Raw genomic sequence first — 16,563 nt, 5'->3', positions numbered from 1 at the left:
GTGGTCTGATTTAAGGACAATTGGAACTTTAGAAGTAGTAGTATTCTGCTGGGCCACAGGAAAATAGATATTCTGGTCCTCTTAGCTATAGCTTTATCACAAAATAGGTATTCTAAATCTGTATATAGGTTCTTCTAATGCAGCTCTAGTTCACATCTGGAGAAGGTACTTCTTGTTCTTTGTTCAGCTCAACAAATCTATATCAAATATATATATTAATGTAACTACATCTTCTCAGATATTGTGATCATGAGAACTGCATGGTTGTGATTGTCAAAGCATCCGCTGATTTCCTATTCCATACCACATATCTGGCTGCAGTCACTTATAAATGGACTTAGGTTTCTTAGGATTTAATCCCTAACGTGTCATGATGGACTACTCAGTCCCATATGCATCCTCCCCAGAGTCCACATGTCAGGGCCCAGACTTCCATAATGGAACCATAAGTGGTGGAAAGTATGAGGGTAGTTGCACTCCTAATTTAAGAACCTCCAGGAATAACTCTATGGCCACAGGTTGGAAGGAATTCCTGGTTCTTTGTAGACTCCCAGGTCAACATTTATTCCATGAAATCCTAGACCTTAGAGCATGTTGTATCCCGTTCTAGACCAAGATAGATTTCAAGGGGTCTATGAAGTTGGATAGAAAAAAATACATCTTTTTTTTTTTTTTACTCATTTTGTTAGGAAATTTGGCACTTTTTTCAATAATGATGTTTTTAAAAATACCTTATTTTGAGAAGAGGAAGGAAGAAAGGAAGAGAGGGAGAGAGTGAAAGCAGACATTTGGCTGCAATGATATTGTAATTGAACTTGCAGCTTATGAGGAAATGATTCACCTACAGGGAAACCAGCCCTTGAACTTGTTTTATGTCCTCAGTGGGAATGAACAGTGTTAAGAACCATCTGTTGGAGGTTCATGGATTTCAAGTGATTTTAGATCGTTGAAGGAAAGTGAAGATTTTCTTGCAATAAGCAGGAAAATTCCCTTCTCTTGCCTTATCATCTCCACAGACTATCTGTTGACACAACTCGGAACATTGACTAGTTCCTGAATGTCCTGGCTGCCTCAGAGAGATAAGCAGGATTTAGTTGGATACCTCTGGGATAGAGCCAACACTTGCAATCTCAGTCTAGAATGTACATAAAGGCCTAGAAAGAGACCCCTAGTTTGTACATTTAGAAAAGAATCCAAACTTCACAGAACAAATCCCTTTTATAAGAGGATTTGTTCTGTAAAACTTGGACTCAGTCAAAAGGCCATACTCAAGGACCTAGAGGGTCACATGTGGCTTCGAGGCTGCAGGTCCCCCTATTCCTGCTCTAAGATCTAGGATTTCTTAGAATGAATGTTAGGCTGTGAGTATACAAAGAACCAGGAATTTCTTCTAACCTATGGCCACCGAGTTAGGCCTGAAAGATTTTAAATTGAAAGTGTTTCTACCGTTGTAGCACCTTCCAACACTTATGGCCCCATTGTAGAAGTTTGGGCCCTAACATATGGACTCGGGGGAAGACGCATATGGGATTGGAACAAGTCTGTAAGTCAGAATGGCAGCTCTCTTTGTCGAGGCAGGAAGGGTCCCTTATATGTAAGTCCTTTAGAGCAGGACTCTTTCTCATCCAGGGCAATAGTAAACTTAATTTTCTTAGACTGGGGTCTTCATTAAGGGGAAGAAAATTAAATTTAATATTGCCCTGTAGACCTTCTAAAAAGTTATGAATCTGTAGGATTACCAACAGTTAAGCTATCAGTAATCGATTAAGTGTTATATATTTTTATAATGAAAGAAGTGAAAACAAATCTTTTAGATCATCTAACCCAATTCCTCTATTTTACAGATGCAGAAACTGAGAACTACAGAGGGTCGGTCACTCAACCAAGATTATGAAATAGTTCTTCTTGACTCTCAGTTCAAGACACATTCCTTTTCAAGTTGATCTCACAGTGTTCCATTCAAAAATGATTTGATTAACATTTTGTCTCTTTTTTTCTGCAGGCACTTTTTGGAATGGAGTTAAAATCTTTGGTTGATGAACAGAAGCCATTTCTTCTTGCAATACGAAACATTATTGAGGGTGTAACTCTGGCTGACAACCCTTTTTCGAAGGTACTAATCTAACATTCTTGAATGAATGCCCTATTAGAGTTGTCACTGATATTAGAGCAAAGAATATTGAGGTGGGAGGGACCTTAAAATCATAGAACATGGACTAGAAAGCTGGGGAGGACTTTAGATACCATTTTAGTCCCAATCTCATTTTTTAAAAGAAGATATTGACAGCCATGGAAGGGAAATAATTTGCTCAGTGGGTAAATGGATGCACCAGTACTAAGATCCATTCTCCCGGTTCCCAGTATATTTATCCTTTTAGCATATCACAATATCTTGTAGGCAAGAGAAATTGTCCTGAGTAGTTGGTCAACCAGTCTTTTATTGAGTGAATGCAAAAAAACATTCAATTAACAAGTATTCTGAAATAGGGTCTCTCCCCTTGAAGATTTGGCTGGAGGGACCATCTTTATAGATAGGAATTGATTAAATAGCAGTACAACCCTCAAGCTGTAGGGCCGTGTGGTGGCATGGATTCATTGAACAAAGGGTGGGGTGGAAGAGACTCTGTAGCAGATTAGGGGAGGCAAAGCCCAAGGAAGAAAAATTCCTTTTTTGGAATAAAATTTGGAATTTCTTCTACCTGATCTGTGATTTAAAACAAAAACCACTTTCTTGATGTGCTGTTGTCTTCTCTCCTCCACATTGAAGCCTGAAGCACTCCCCTCGGATCAGAATCCTTTATTTGCTTAGCCTCCCTCCACCATTCCCCTTCACCCACCGCTGCCTTGTGCTCCTGGCATCCAGGGTCTTTCATAATTAGGCTTCACCTTATTTTTCCATCTCCCTTGAATATTGCTCCCATTTTCCTGACCACTTGTTCGGAATGCTGCCAAAGGTGTTACTGCCAAAATATAAGTTGGACCAGTTGACCTCTGAGATTTCTTCCACCTCTAAGCTTTTGTCAGTATGCTGTGTTCCAAGCAAACTGGACTGATTTCTGTACTTTGTTCTCATTGTGCCCTCACTTCTCCCTGTGCCTTTCCTTATCCCTTTTTCCATTCTGGAACCTCCACTTTCCTATTCCATTTATTGAAGTCCCCCATCATTCTTTCCAAGCCTCAGTTACCATCTCCTTACTCTTCCTTCTTATCATACTTATTTGTGTTTGTTCCCCACCTCCACCTTCCCCCTCTTGGCCATACACATTAGATTATAAACTTCTTGAAAGCAAGATCTGTTTGATATTTATCTTTGTGTCCCTAGGACCTAGTATAGGACTTTGTACACAGCAGATCCTTAATATGTATTTTTTGGAATTAAATTGAATTGTCCCCTAAAATAATGAAACAAAATAAACACCCTGTTAAGTTTTCACTAAGGAAACGGAAGCAGATAAACAAGACCCAAGAAAGCATAAGGCTTCTACGTCAAATGGGAAAAGAATGGATCAAGTTCAGGCGTGAAGCCATCCAGAATAATCAAGAGTTCCCACCAGATGTCATCACGCAGATGCTGAAAGGAGAAGGTAGATGTATTTGCCTCCATTTTCATTACAAGCTTACCCAAGAAAGCGAAAGAAAATTTGGCCTTCAATTGAATTTTATTTTATGGGCTTTGTAAAGAGGTAGAATTAATGCCTACAATCAGCATTATCATTACTACATTAGTATTTCAATTCATTCATGTACCTGCTTCGCTAAGGCTATGTCTTCCACTGATACATATTACAACCTGTCCAAAACTTTCTTATACACAAGTCTTGTCTGTATCCTGTCAAAAATCTTCCAAAGATCCACCCTGTGGGATGAAAGTCTCCTCTTTTACCATTTCATGGTGAATGCCCAGCCATTATCTGTGTATGACCAGCTCACCTCCTTTTCTGACCTCATGTTTCCTGGCAATGTGTTGTTTTTTTTGTTTTTATGCCACCTCCTACAAGCAATTGATTACTGATAATGTGGTACAGCTTACTTGCACTGACCATATGTCTCTCTATTGCTGTTTAGGTCACTTTCAATTTATGTTTCTTAGAACGACATTTTTCATTTTATGACATGAAAGAATTGTACTAATCTCTGTTTAACGAACAGACCCCTTTTAAAATTTGTAGCAAGGTAACAGAAAGGAATTTTTCTATTCATTGCAAGGAAATCTTCACTTTTCTTCAGCGATCTACAAAGAATTGAAATTCATGAGCGTTCAGCTGTTTTTTCTTACCTTGCCCATTCTCAGTGAAGATATGAAACAGGATTTTGCATTTGTTTCCCTGAGTGAATGCCTGTATTCTGTAAGCTTGGTTACAATACCATTGCAAGCAAATATTTTCTTTGACTATCCACTCCCTGTCTTCCTTCCTCTCCTTCAGAGAGGATGAGGGGAAAGAGGTTGAGAAAAGTTCATCACTAGTTTGATGATGAATCTTCTAGCCACAGCAATGCTCAGATCATTTACTAAGGTATAGGGCTTTGCTGTCTTCATTGGTAAAGAGGTTATCCATATCAAATTAATCACAGATCGTTAAAATTTTTTAATTTTTTAAAAAAAGAATTAAAAAATGAAAAAAAAATTAAAAATGAATACAAAAAGTGTGAGCAAATTGTTATTGAATTTCTACGGAGGGAGAGAATACTTCTGACTGGGGGTGGGATTTAAAGAAGCTTTTTGTTTGAAGTGGCATTGGGCTGATGATGAGTAGAATGTTAATAAGCAGAGAGATGGGAAAGAGTGTTTTAGATAGAGGCAGTGCGCTGAATCATGAATATGTAATTATTTGAATGTGTCAAGCAACAATGATTTTTGCTAGATTTAATTTTATTATTTTCTTAATTAGCAATCATTTCTTTTTTCCCCTCCCATTAAACACACCAAAAAGAAAAATTAGATACTCATAAGAAATGTAGTCAAACAAAGCAAATTATTATATTAAACATGAACTAAAACATATGTTTCACTCTCCATTTTGAATTCATTATCTATTTGGTAGGAGGCAGGTAACATGCATCAGTCCTTTGGAATCATGGCTGGTCATTGCACTGATGAGAGTTCTCAAGTCTTTTAAGTTATTTTTCTGTATAATGTCATTACAGAAATTGTTCTCCTTGTTTAAACAATGATGACCTTAATGTCATATTGTCTTTCCCTTGTCTTTTGCAGCTGAAGAAGGAATAAATGATGAGTTTATGGTGGATAATTTTGTCACTTTTCTCATTGCCGGTTTGTAATCTCTTATTGGTTTGGGGCAATTTTTTTAAAAAATAAAGAAAAGCCTGCCATTTTAGCCTTTTACACTCTAGGGAATTTCTCTCTTTGTCTCTACAAGAATTGGGTAACTAAAGACCAACTTCAGACAGGAGCCAATGTAAGTCTGTGTCTTCTAGTTTGCATGTCATTTTCACAAAGAATATGAATGCTAAATAAAAAAGCCTTAGAATGTAGAGCCCTAAAAGGTTAAATCTAGAATGGACATCAGAATCCTAGACTAATGAATGTTGGATCAGGAAAGCATCTTAGAACAAGAATTACAAAGGCAGAAACTAGATGAGATCTAATTTTCTAGCCCAATGTAACATAACTGGATTTACACTTGATCCCATGATGCTTATAGCTGGGAAATTGAACACTAACAATGTCTGGCCAAACAATGATTTTACTCTGGTTCTCAATAATCCTCATTTTCAAGATGAGGAAACTGTGGACCAGAGATGAAAAATGAGTCACCCTAGACCTCATAGTCAGTTATTATCAGAGCCGAGACTCAAACGCAGGCAACCTGACTCAGCCCAATATGTCCTACGATACACGTGTTAAGATATTAGCTTATGTTTCCATTTTACTTTTCTAATATAGGTGAACCCTCCTAAGTTAAGTTTCCCTTGTCAGAAATTTTTGGTTATTGAGACGGAGGCTGAGCTGAAGCTGAAATTTATACTATCTGAGAATCCAATGAATACTATAAACAAGATTTCAGGGTCATGACACTTTAATCATCATAATGATCATGAGATTTCATGATTATTTGTGCTTTGTGGTTTATACAATATTTTATGTACAAGATCTCATTTAAATGGCATGATAAACTTATGGGGGTAAGTAGTGCAAGTATCCTCATTCCCATTTTACTGATGAGGAAACTGAGGCTTAGTTTAAATAACTTGCCCATGTCTGCACCACAAGTAACCAACAAGGCAGCAAACCGAACTCAGGTCCTCCAATTCCAAATCCAGTGCTGAACCATAACCCCAGGCTGCCTCCATCATATTTAGGTCATAGCTTTCATAGCTTTGTAAGATTTAGGACTGGAAAGAACCTTAGCAATTAGTTTAAATTCTTTATTTTACAGATGAGGAAAAGGGGAGGTGATGAACCTGATGTCATAGAACCTGACTCAATAATTACTTGTTGAAAGGATGAGCAGTGCACCAGCTGCTAGGAGATCTAGTCTTGGCTTAACTAGGATTTAGTTGTGTGTTCTTACGCAAGTCATTTCTCTTCTCTGGGTCTCAGTTTCCTCTGTGAACTCAATCAATCAATAAACATTTATTGAACATCTATGTGGCAGGCACTGTGCTGAGTGCAAAGGATGCAAAAAGAGGCAAAAGACAGTCTCTGTCCTCAAGGAGCTTATAAAGTTTTAATGGGGGAGATAAAAATGCAAACAAATCTATCCAAAGAGGAATAGTTGGCAGAATAGAGAGGAAATAGTTGGCAGAAGGAAGGCACAGGAATTAAGAGGTTGGAGAAGACTTCCTGTAGAAGGTAGAATTTTAGTTGGGACTTAAAAGAAGACAAGGGAGGTCAGTAGTCAGAGGGAAATGAGGATTTTGGATGAGCTAACCTCTCCGCTCTCTAACATCTTGAACATTCCATGAATCTATGATGGTAGAACTATTCTAGCTCTAGCATTCTGTGATTCACTGATTCTAGGGCTCTTTCCTATTCTGATAGTCTATGGTTTTGCCATCTAAATGCATTTCAAGCTTCAATATTCTAACTTTAGTGATAAGATTTGTTTAGCTCTAAAATTCATTTCATTCATTCAACAAGAATTTATTAATGCTTGCTTTATGGTGGGGGATGAGGGAGATGCTTTAGTAGGTAATTTAGATCTAGCACTTTTTCTCATACTACTTACAAGTAGTATGTGTCAGTAACACTGCTATCTCAACAATATGTGGGAGATAGGTTATAACTGGGCAGTTCAGTGGTGAAGTAGATAGAGCATTGCATCAAATCAGAAGTCCTGAATCAAGTCCCACCTTAAACCCTTACTGACTGTGTGACCCTGAGCAAGTCACTTAACTGCTCTCAGCATCAGTTTCTTGATCTGTAAAATAGGGATAATAATCGTATCTACTTGCCAGGGTTGTTGTGAGGACCAAATGAGACACTATTTGTAAGGTCCTTGCAAGCCATGAGGCACTATATAAATGCTACCAATTTCTTATTACTTTCACCATTGTTGTTATTGTAGGATCTGAAACTTCTTCCAATCAAATATTACTTGCATTGATGGAACTGCAACGATACCCCAAAATAGTAGAACGGTAAGTCGTTGGCATTTGAGTTTGGTGTCTCTTGAGCATAATCTACCCAGGATGTTAATTTATTCAAGAATTCTTGGGCAAAGATTCTGTGTTACATGATAGGAAGTATGGACTGACTCCTCTAATGCTGAAATTAGTACTGAGCAGCTCTTGATGGGGGCAGCTGTGGCATAGTGCATGGAGCACCAGACCTGGAATCAGGACAAGCTGAGTTCAAATCCAGCCTCAGACATTTACTAGCTGTGTGACCCTGGACAAGTCATTTAACCTTGTTTGCCTCAATTTCCTCATCTATAAAATGAGCTGGAGAATGAAATGACAAACCACTCCAGTATCTTTGCCAAGAAAACCCCAATGGGGTTGTGAAGAGTCTGGCATGACTAAAACAATGGAAAAACAGCTCTTGAAAAGAGAGTGATAATAACACATAAGAAAATGAATATGGAAGAGAAGCCAAACTAGACCAAGTGCCCATAGAAGTGGTCCATGCACACGGTCACTTGATTTTGAACTCGTTGAGGGATCAGGTGTGAACAAGGGGAAGACACTACCAAATAACTAGGAAACGTTATGGATAGCTCATGGGAGTTGGCATGGGGTAAGGGTTTGGGAGAGAGGGTTGTGACAGGTAATTATTAAGCTATCTTTTTTGCAACCTGGGTTCAAATCCTGCTTTTCTGAGGCTTACTTTCTTTATGATCTTGGGCATTTAACATTTCTTGGCCTCAGGTTCCAGTGAGAGGAATAGATTAGATGGCATCTTAGGACTCCTTTCAGCTCTAAATCTACGATTTTATGATTTCTGCTTCCCCACATAGACCTTTCCATGTTTGGGTATCTCTGATTATTAGAAAGTTTTTTCATATATGAAGTTGAAATCTGCTTCCTTGTAAGTCTCCCCATTCTCCCCTCTCACTTCCACACCATTGGTCCTACTTCTGTCCCCTTTGACCAAGGACAACATGTTCAATCCCTCTTCCATATAACTTAAACTTTAGTTCATTAATACTTCATCAATGTGGGCCCTCCCTTTAATGGCACAGACTGCAAAGATGTTCATCCCTTCTCATTCTATGCATTTCTTGTTCATGTCCTCCCCCAAATCCTCCCTAAAGTCAGCATGCTAGGGACCCTCCTCTAGATAATTGAACATTCTTTGAGTACTAATGCAGTGTTCGGACTGTCATCTATTATCTCTTGCTCTCCCTAAATGACTGGTGCATTTCCCTTTACTATGATAGTACACCTAAATGATATATTTCCTCCCACCTCATGTGCCCAAGCATCATTTGGTAATGTGCTATAGCCCACTTACCCCCACTGTACATCTCATGATTGGTTTGTAGGTCAAAAATCAAAATTAGTCATCGCATAACATGGCTTTATTGTGTACAGTGTTCTCCTCATTCTGATCATTTTATGAAGCATCAGTTCATTCAAGTCTTTCCAGGTTTTTCTGAAGTCTGCCTGCTCATCATTTCTTATAGCATAATAGTATTCCATTACATTCACATATCACTACTTGTTCAGCCATTTTCCAATTGATAGCATCTCCTCAATTTACAATTCTTGGCCACCACAAAAAGCTGTTATAAATAATTTTGTAGTTCCTTTACCCTTTTTATGATCTCTTTGAGATATAGACCTAGAAGTGATATTACTGGGTCAAAGGGTACACATATTTTGGGCATAATTCCAAATTGTTCTCCAGAATGGTTGGATCAGTTCACAACTCCATCATCAATTCATCAGTGGTCAATTTTCCCACATCTTCTCCAGCATTTATAATTTTCTGTTTAGTAATGTTAGCTAATCTGATAGGTGTGATGTGGTATCTTTTTCTTTTTTAAATTAAATTTTATCTTCTTTTAAAATCTGCATTCTAACTTTTCTATGTCTTCTTCCCTAACTTAGGAAACAAGAAAAACAATATCTGTGATAAACATATTGTATACATATGTATATGTGTATATGTGTATATATGTGTATATGTACATACATGTGTATGTGTACATATGTACACACACACCTATATGGTTTAATTTCTATGGAGTCCAACACTAAATGATTTTTCTAAAAGTTTTGATTGCGTCACTTCTTAATTCAGGGAGCTTGGATGACTCCATATTATATCTAAGATCAAATAAAAACTTTTCTGGCTGTTAAAACTTTCACAGCCTGGTCCTGTCCTACCTTTCCAATCTTCTTATATATTACTCCCCTCCATGATCTCCATAGTCTAGCAACTGGCGTGTTTTTTCTTCTTCACACATGGTACTCCATCGCCTTGCTTTATGCCTTCACCCTGATCATCTCCCCTTCCTGAAATGCTCTCCTTCCTCACCCTACCCTTCTGAAATACGTAATTTCCTTCAAGACTCAGTTTAGTTACTTCACGAGGCCTTTCTTGGTCTCTCTAGGCAGCAAAGGGGCACGGTGAATATAGTGCTGGGCCTGGAATCAGGAAGGTGCAAGTTCATCCAGTTTCAGACACTTCCTAGCTGTTTCCTAGCTTGGACAAGAGAGTTAACTTCTCAATTTCCTCAACTGTAAAATGAGGAACATAGCAGCACCTCTCTCCCAGGGTTGTTAGGATCATACCATAAGATAATATTTGTAAATCGTTTAGCATAGTTCCTGGCACTGGCACTGTTGTTAAGTTATTTTTCAGCTGTGTCCAACTCTCCATGACCCCATTTAGGTTTTTGGGGTTTTTTTTGGCACAGATACTGAAGTGGTTTGCCATTTTCTTCTCCAGCTCATTTTCCAAATGAGGAAATGAGGCAAACAGGATTAAGTGACTTGTGCAGGATCACACAGCTAGTTAAGTGTCTGAGGCCAGATTTGAACTCAAGTCTTCCTGACTCCAGGCCCAATGCCTTGTCCACTGAACCACCTACCTGCCTCCAAGGCAGAGATTAAGTAACTTGGCCAAAGTCATTCTATCTATTGAACCTTATAGCAGTCAGTGCCTGGTACATAAAAATGTATAAATTGATTGATTGATTGATAGGGACAGATTCTGCACAGAATATCTTCCATGACAGAAGTAAATACCTTGAGCAAGCCTATATCTACCCATTTCATGTCATGATTGACAGTGATAGATGATTATTGAAGAAAGTTATTGTTGCTTCTACCAAGAATTTTTTAAATGATTTTTCCCAATTGCATGTAAAAACAATTTTTAATATCTGTTTTCTAAAATTATGAGTTTCAAGTTCTTTTCCTCCCTCTCCACCATCTTCCCTGAGACAGTAAGCAATTTGATATAGGTTATACATATGCAATCATATAAAACTTATTTCCATATTAGTCATATTATGAAAAGAAAACACAGATAAAAAAATGAAAAAAATAAAGAACATGAAAAATATTATGCTTTGATCTATATTCAGACTCCATCAGCTTTTTCTCTGGAGGTAGATAGCATTTTTCATCATGAGTCATTCGGAATTGTCTTGGATCATTCTATTGATGAGAATAAGTCATTCCCAGTTGATCATCATATGATGTTGCTTTTAGGGTGTGCAATGTTCTCCTGATTCTGCACACTTCACTTTGTGTTAGTTCATGTAAATCTTTTCAGATTTTTCTAAAAATATCCTGCTCATTATTCCTTATAGCACAATGGCATTCCATTGCATTTGTATACCTCAACTTGTTCAGCCATTCCCCAATGGATGGACATCCCTTCAATTTCCATTTCTTTGCCACCACAAAAAGAGCTGCTATAAATATTCTTGTAAATGAAAGTTTCTTTTATTTTTTTATCAAGGAATTTTTAAAGATAATTTAAAATTTTTATTGGTGGTGTTTGTTTTTTCATCACCTACTTTTCCTGATATATCACTCCCTCCTCTTTTTTCCCCACTCTGACACTATTAATGCAGAAATGGAAGGGAGCTAAACAGCACTGAGGGCCATTTGGTGTTTTTCCTTCTTTAGTGTAGCCAACCTTAAAATGATGTTGATCTTTGCATTTATGGTATTATAGCTTAAAAACTGGAAGGGACCTTAAAAGCTCCTCACATTGTTGATGGCGAAACTGAGGGCCAAAGAGGTTTAGTGACTGGCACAAGGTCACACAGTGGTGAGTGTCAGAGATAAGCTTCAAACCCAGGTTCTCTAATTCCAGACCTAATGGTCTTTCAAGAGTACTATGCTTCCTTCTTGGACAGTAGACAATACTGGCCCTAGAGTTTAGAAGACCTGAATTCAAATCTGTCCTCACATACTTTATACTGTGTGATCCTGGCAAGTCACTTAACCTCAGTTTCCCTCAGTTTCCTCAACTGTAAAATGGAGATAATAAAAAACTCCCAGAGTTATTGTGAATAAACAAGATAATAACTATAAAGGGCTTATCATATAGTAAATCTTCTATAAATATTGGCTCTTATTATTTAATATAGTATATCATAGAGACAAGTCAAAGCCTTTCCAGACTGGTAGAACCTGTGAGAACTTGTTCCACATAGCCTTCAAGAACCCAGAATCACCCTAGTCCAAGATGATGTTGATCACTAAAGTGACGTTTTTCCACATGACAACTCTTTTAATAGTCATGGAGAGCTATCTTTCCTTTGTTACACTTACTTTCCTTCGGGCTAAAAATCTCTAGCTCCTTTGATCAGCATCTTAGATAAGGATTTGAGTTTCCTCACCAGAGGAAGGGTGAACAGGATAGTCAGATGTCATATGAGGAGTAGAAATAGAGAATCTCCCACAGGGGAAGGACCCCAGAGGCCACTGGGCCATGCACATCTGGAACAGGAAATCCCATCTATAGCCTCCATGGTGGTATTTGAATCTAACTGTGGAAATGTGGAATGTGGAAAAACTTCTTGGAGAACAGTTTCTTATTCTTCCTTTTTGGTTTCTCCAATAGGCTTCAGGCTGAGGTGGATGAAGTTATTGGTTCCAAAACAATCATTGAATATCAAGACCTTGGAAAATTGCAGTACCTTTCACAGGTATAGAAACCTACAAACCCTGCTCACAAAGATGGGAAAACCAGCTCCTGAATTTGGGGGTTGTACATCTGGCTCAGCATTACAGCTGGAATGTAAGGGCTTCTGCCTTGATTTAAGACCTTAGCTAATGGGAGGGTTCTTGCCTTTCCCACAGGTGCTAGAAGTTCACAGATCATAGAGCCTACCCTTTACACCCGTGATAACCAAGCTCAGCAAACACCTTCTCATATTAACAACTAGAACATCATTTAAATACAGAGTAATAACTAGGACATGACAATCGGGGCTTTTTCCCTGAGTGCTGAAACTTCGGAGGTACTTGAGATATTTGTACTGAGGAGTTAGGTAGGTAGCCATCCTCTAGGGACTCTGTTTCCTCTTTCTGACAGTCCTCTGACATCCCTGCATCATGGCCTTTCCAAGGATCTGAACTGAGGTTCTGAACTGAGCTTCCCAATCCCATAGTTCTCATAGCCCTACCCTGGGCCTGTTGTTCTACCTACCTTATCTGCCCCAACTCACCATTGTATATTCTTGTTATATTCTAGGGTTCAGAGAAATAAATACTGCCATATCTCTGCCTGCTCCCCTCATTCTCTTCATATTTATTTTTTAAAATTAATTTTTTTCAATTAATCAAAATATGCCTTTTCTCCCTCCCTCGTTTGCCTCATCGCTATTGAAAAAGAAAGAAAATAAAAGTCCTTGTGGAAAATATACAGTCAAGCAAAAAAAAAAAAAAATCCCACACTGGCCATGTAAAAAAAAAATAGATGTCTCAGTTCACACTCTAAGTTCATCACCTCCCTGTCAGGAGGTGAGCAACATGTTTCATCATGAATGAATCCTCTGGAATTGTGCTTGGTCGTTGTGTTCATCAGAGTTCTTAAGTCTTTCAAAGTGTTTTTACAATCATCTTATTATATAAATTGTTCTGATCACTTCAATGTTCATCAATTCATGTAAGTCTTCTCAAGTTTCCCTGAAACCATCCCTTTCATCATTTCTCACAGAACAGTAATATTCCATTACACTTATATACTATAATTTATTCAGTCACTCCCCAGTTGATGGACACCCACTCAATTTCCAATTCTTTGCCACCACAAAAAAGCTTTTATACATAGATACGTATGTCTGTATTTTACATATGGCTCATATTCCTCTTTCTTTGTTTTCTTTGGGGTATCACTTGGGTAATACCTAATCAGTAACTTTTGGGGCATCCTCCCAAGTTGCTTTTCAGAATTGCTGCATCCATTCTGAACCCCCTCCAAATTCCTCCTTCCAGGTGAGAATTGAAGTTGCAGAATAGATTCTTTGAGGCTAGGTCTCCCCAACCCTATTGAGTCTATACGCAAGTGGTGGAAACTGACCACACTGCATCACCAGGCCAGGTTCCACATTTGTAAAAGGAGAGAGTTGGATTGAAGAATCTTTAAGATTCCTTACTTCACTTGCATTTTCATTTCAATTTGACCAAGGATGTCTTTAGTACTTATATCTGTAGGGAAGGATACATTTCAAACACAGAAAATGTTATTGTCGTGAAGAATCTCTTGTTTAAACTGTGCAAGATTAAGCATTCTTATACAGCTGGAAGAAACAAACAAAATGAAATGAGAATGGTAGACAAGTCAAATGAAGCTACACAAAGTTGAGAAATAAACAGGGTATAGATTCAAAGTTCAGTTAACCAGGTGCAGTGTATGACTTGTGACTAGAACATTTGGGGAACAATTAACATTTTAATAGATAAAATAATTACTGCAAGGGGATGTGGCACTTTCCACTGTTCTGTTTAGAGACAGCAAAGTTTCCAGTGGCAAAATACATTTCTTATAGACCTTCAGAGTAGCCATGTCTAGTCTACCTTTGCAATAATATCAAGCTTGAAATGCAAATTAAAACAATTCTGAGGTACCACCTCACACCTATCTGATTGTCTAATATGACAAAAAAGGAAAATGATAAATGTTGAAGATGTGGGAAAATTACAACACTAATGCATTGTTGGTTGAATTGTGAACTAATCCAACCATTCTGGAGAGCAATTTGGAATTATGGCCAAAGGGCTATAAAACTGTGCATACTCTCTGATCCACCAATATCGCTGTTAGATCTGTGTCCCAAAGAGATCATAAAAAAGGGAAAAGGACCCACATGTACAAAAAGAGTTACAGCAACTCTTTTGGTGGCAGCAAAGAATTGGAAGTTGAGGGGATGCCCATTAGTTGGGGAATGGCTGATCAAGTTGTGGTATGTGAATGTAATGGAATACTATTGTGCTATAAGAAATTGAGTAGGTGGATTTCAGAAAAACCTGGGAAGACTTGAAGTGATGCTAACCTAAGTGAGCAGAACCAGAATGCTGTACACAGTAACAGTATTTAGCTCTTGTCAGCAATGCAATAATCTAAGACAATTCCAAAAAACTCCTGATGGAAAATGGTATCCACATTCAGAAAAGAACTGTGGAGGCTGAATGCAGATTGGAGCAGACTATTTTCTTTTTTTTTTGTTTCTTGTGGTTTTCCACTTTTGTTCTGATTCTTCTTTCACAACACGACTAATGTGGAAATGTGTTTATCGTACGTGTATAGCTTATATCAGATTGCTTGCTTTCTGGAGGGAGGATGAAAAGGAAGGAGAATAAAAAAATTTGGAACTCAAAATCTTGTAAAAGTGAATGTTGAAAACTATCTTTCCATGTGATTGGAAAAAATAAAATACTATTAAGTGAGGAGAAGGGCAAGAGAGAAAGTAGTTGGTTGCTTAGGCGAAAGTGTAGAAGTGTAGGAGAATGACCAAGCGTGATCGCAAGAACTAGAACAATGACAAATATAGTCAACAAGCCTTTGACAAGCATCTGCTGTGTGCCAGACCCTGTGCTAAGTACTGAGGAAACAAAGAAAGGCAAAGTGTCTAATGGGGGAGAGATGTACAAATAAGATACCTACAGGAGGAATTGGACATCATCACAAAGGCAAAGCATTAACATTAGCGTTGAAGGCAAAGACTTTTTGTAGAAGGTGAGATTTTACCTGAGACTTGAAGGAAGTTAGAGAAGCAGAAGGTGAAGATGAGGAAGGAAAGAACTCCAGGCATAGAGAACCACCAGTGAAAATGCCCAGTCAGAAAATAGACTGTTTTGTGCATGAAAGAGCAAAGACATCAGTGTTATTGGATTGAAGAGTACATGTAGAAGAGGAAGTTCTAAGTGAACTGGAAAGGCAGAAGGGTCCAGATTACGAAAGCCTTTAAAAGCCAAACAGGATTTTATTTTTGATTCCAGAGGTGATTAGAAGTCATGGAGGTTTTTTGAATAGGAAGGTGACACAATCAGTCCTACACTTTTGGAAGACTAATTTGACAGCTGAAGTGAGGGTAGATTCAAGTAAGGAGAAAGTTGGTGTGGAGGGACCAACTAGAAGGCTTTTAAAACAGTCCATGTGTGAGGTGAGAATAGCCTGTATCAGGGTGGGGGCAGCATCAGGAGAGAAAGGATAATGTGCAAGAGAAGTTCTGCAGAATCACTAAGACTTGGCAACTGATTGGATCTGTGGGTTGAGAGAGAGTGAGGAGTTGAGGATGACACCTTAGTTTCAAGCCTGGATGGCTGGGGGAATGGTGGAACCTTTGACAGTAATAGAGGAGTTAGGAAAAGGGCAGAGTGGCAGGGGGAAAGACTCATTATCTAGATGATCTTGGGCAAATCAGTTAATCTTTTCAAGCTTCAGCTTCCTTCTCTGTAAAATGAGGAGCTTGAACTAAATGGACTTGAAGATCCCTTCTCTAAATCTGCGATCCTGTGGAATTAGTCATAAAGATAGTCATTTGTTTGCCAAGATTTGAAACAAGTGTCCTTACTTGAGCCAGACCTCTCTTTACTATATGATATCATGGAGTGAGTACTGTCTTCATGGAACTTATACTTTAGTAGGAGGGTATGATACAAAAATTGATAGCTGTAACACTATGGCAA

At 38.2% G+C, this 16,563-nt stretch overlaps 1 protein-coding gene across 4 annotated transcripts in view; it reads left to right on the top strand.

The window, feature by feature from the left end:
• CYP46A1 (cytochrome P450 family 46 subfamily A member 1) overlaps nucleotides 1–16,563 on the top strand; it is a 55,748-nt gene that overhangs the window by 22,926 nt on the left and 16,259 nt on the right. For all 4 annotated transcript variants that reach the window (XR_011971889.1, XM_072630262.1, XM_072630263.1 and 1 more), the window contains exons 7-11: nucleotides 2,003–2,113; nucleotides 3,428–3,584; nucleotides 5,213–5,272; nucleotides 7,530–7,602; nucleotides 12,494–12,578. Coding sequence is in view for 3 of the 4 variants with exons in the window: in XM_072630262.1 (XP_072486363.1) it covers nucleotides 2,003–2,113; nucleotides 3,428–3,584; nucleotides 5,213–5,272; nucleotides 7,530–7,602; nucleotides 12,494–12,578 (486 nt within the window). In the remaining variant the exon portion in view is untranslated. The remainder of the gene's footprint in view (nucleotides 1–2,002; nucleotides 2,114–3,427; nucleotides 3,585–5,212; nucleotides 5,273–7,529; nucleotides 7,603–12,493; nucleotides 12,579–16,563) is intronic.

This window comes from Notamacropus eugenii, chromosome 1 (assembly GCF_028372415.1).
Source record: "Notamacropus eugenii isolate mMacEug1 chromosome 1, mMacEug1.pri_v2, whole genome shotgun sequence".
NCBI classification, from domain to species: domain Eukaryota; kingdom Metazoa; phylum Chordata; class Mammalia; order Diprotodontia; family Macropodidae; genus Notamacropus; species Notamacropus eugenii.
This window is presented reverse-complemented; position numbering and strand designations above follow the sequence as displayed.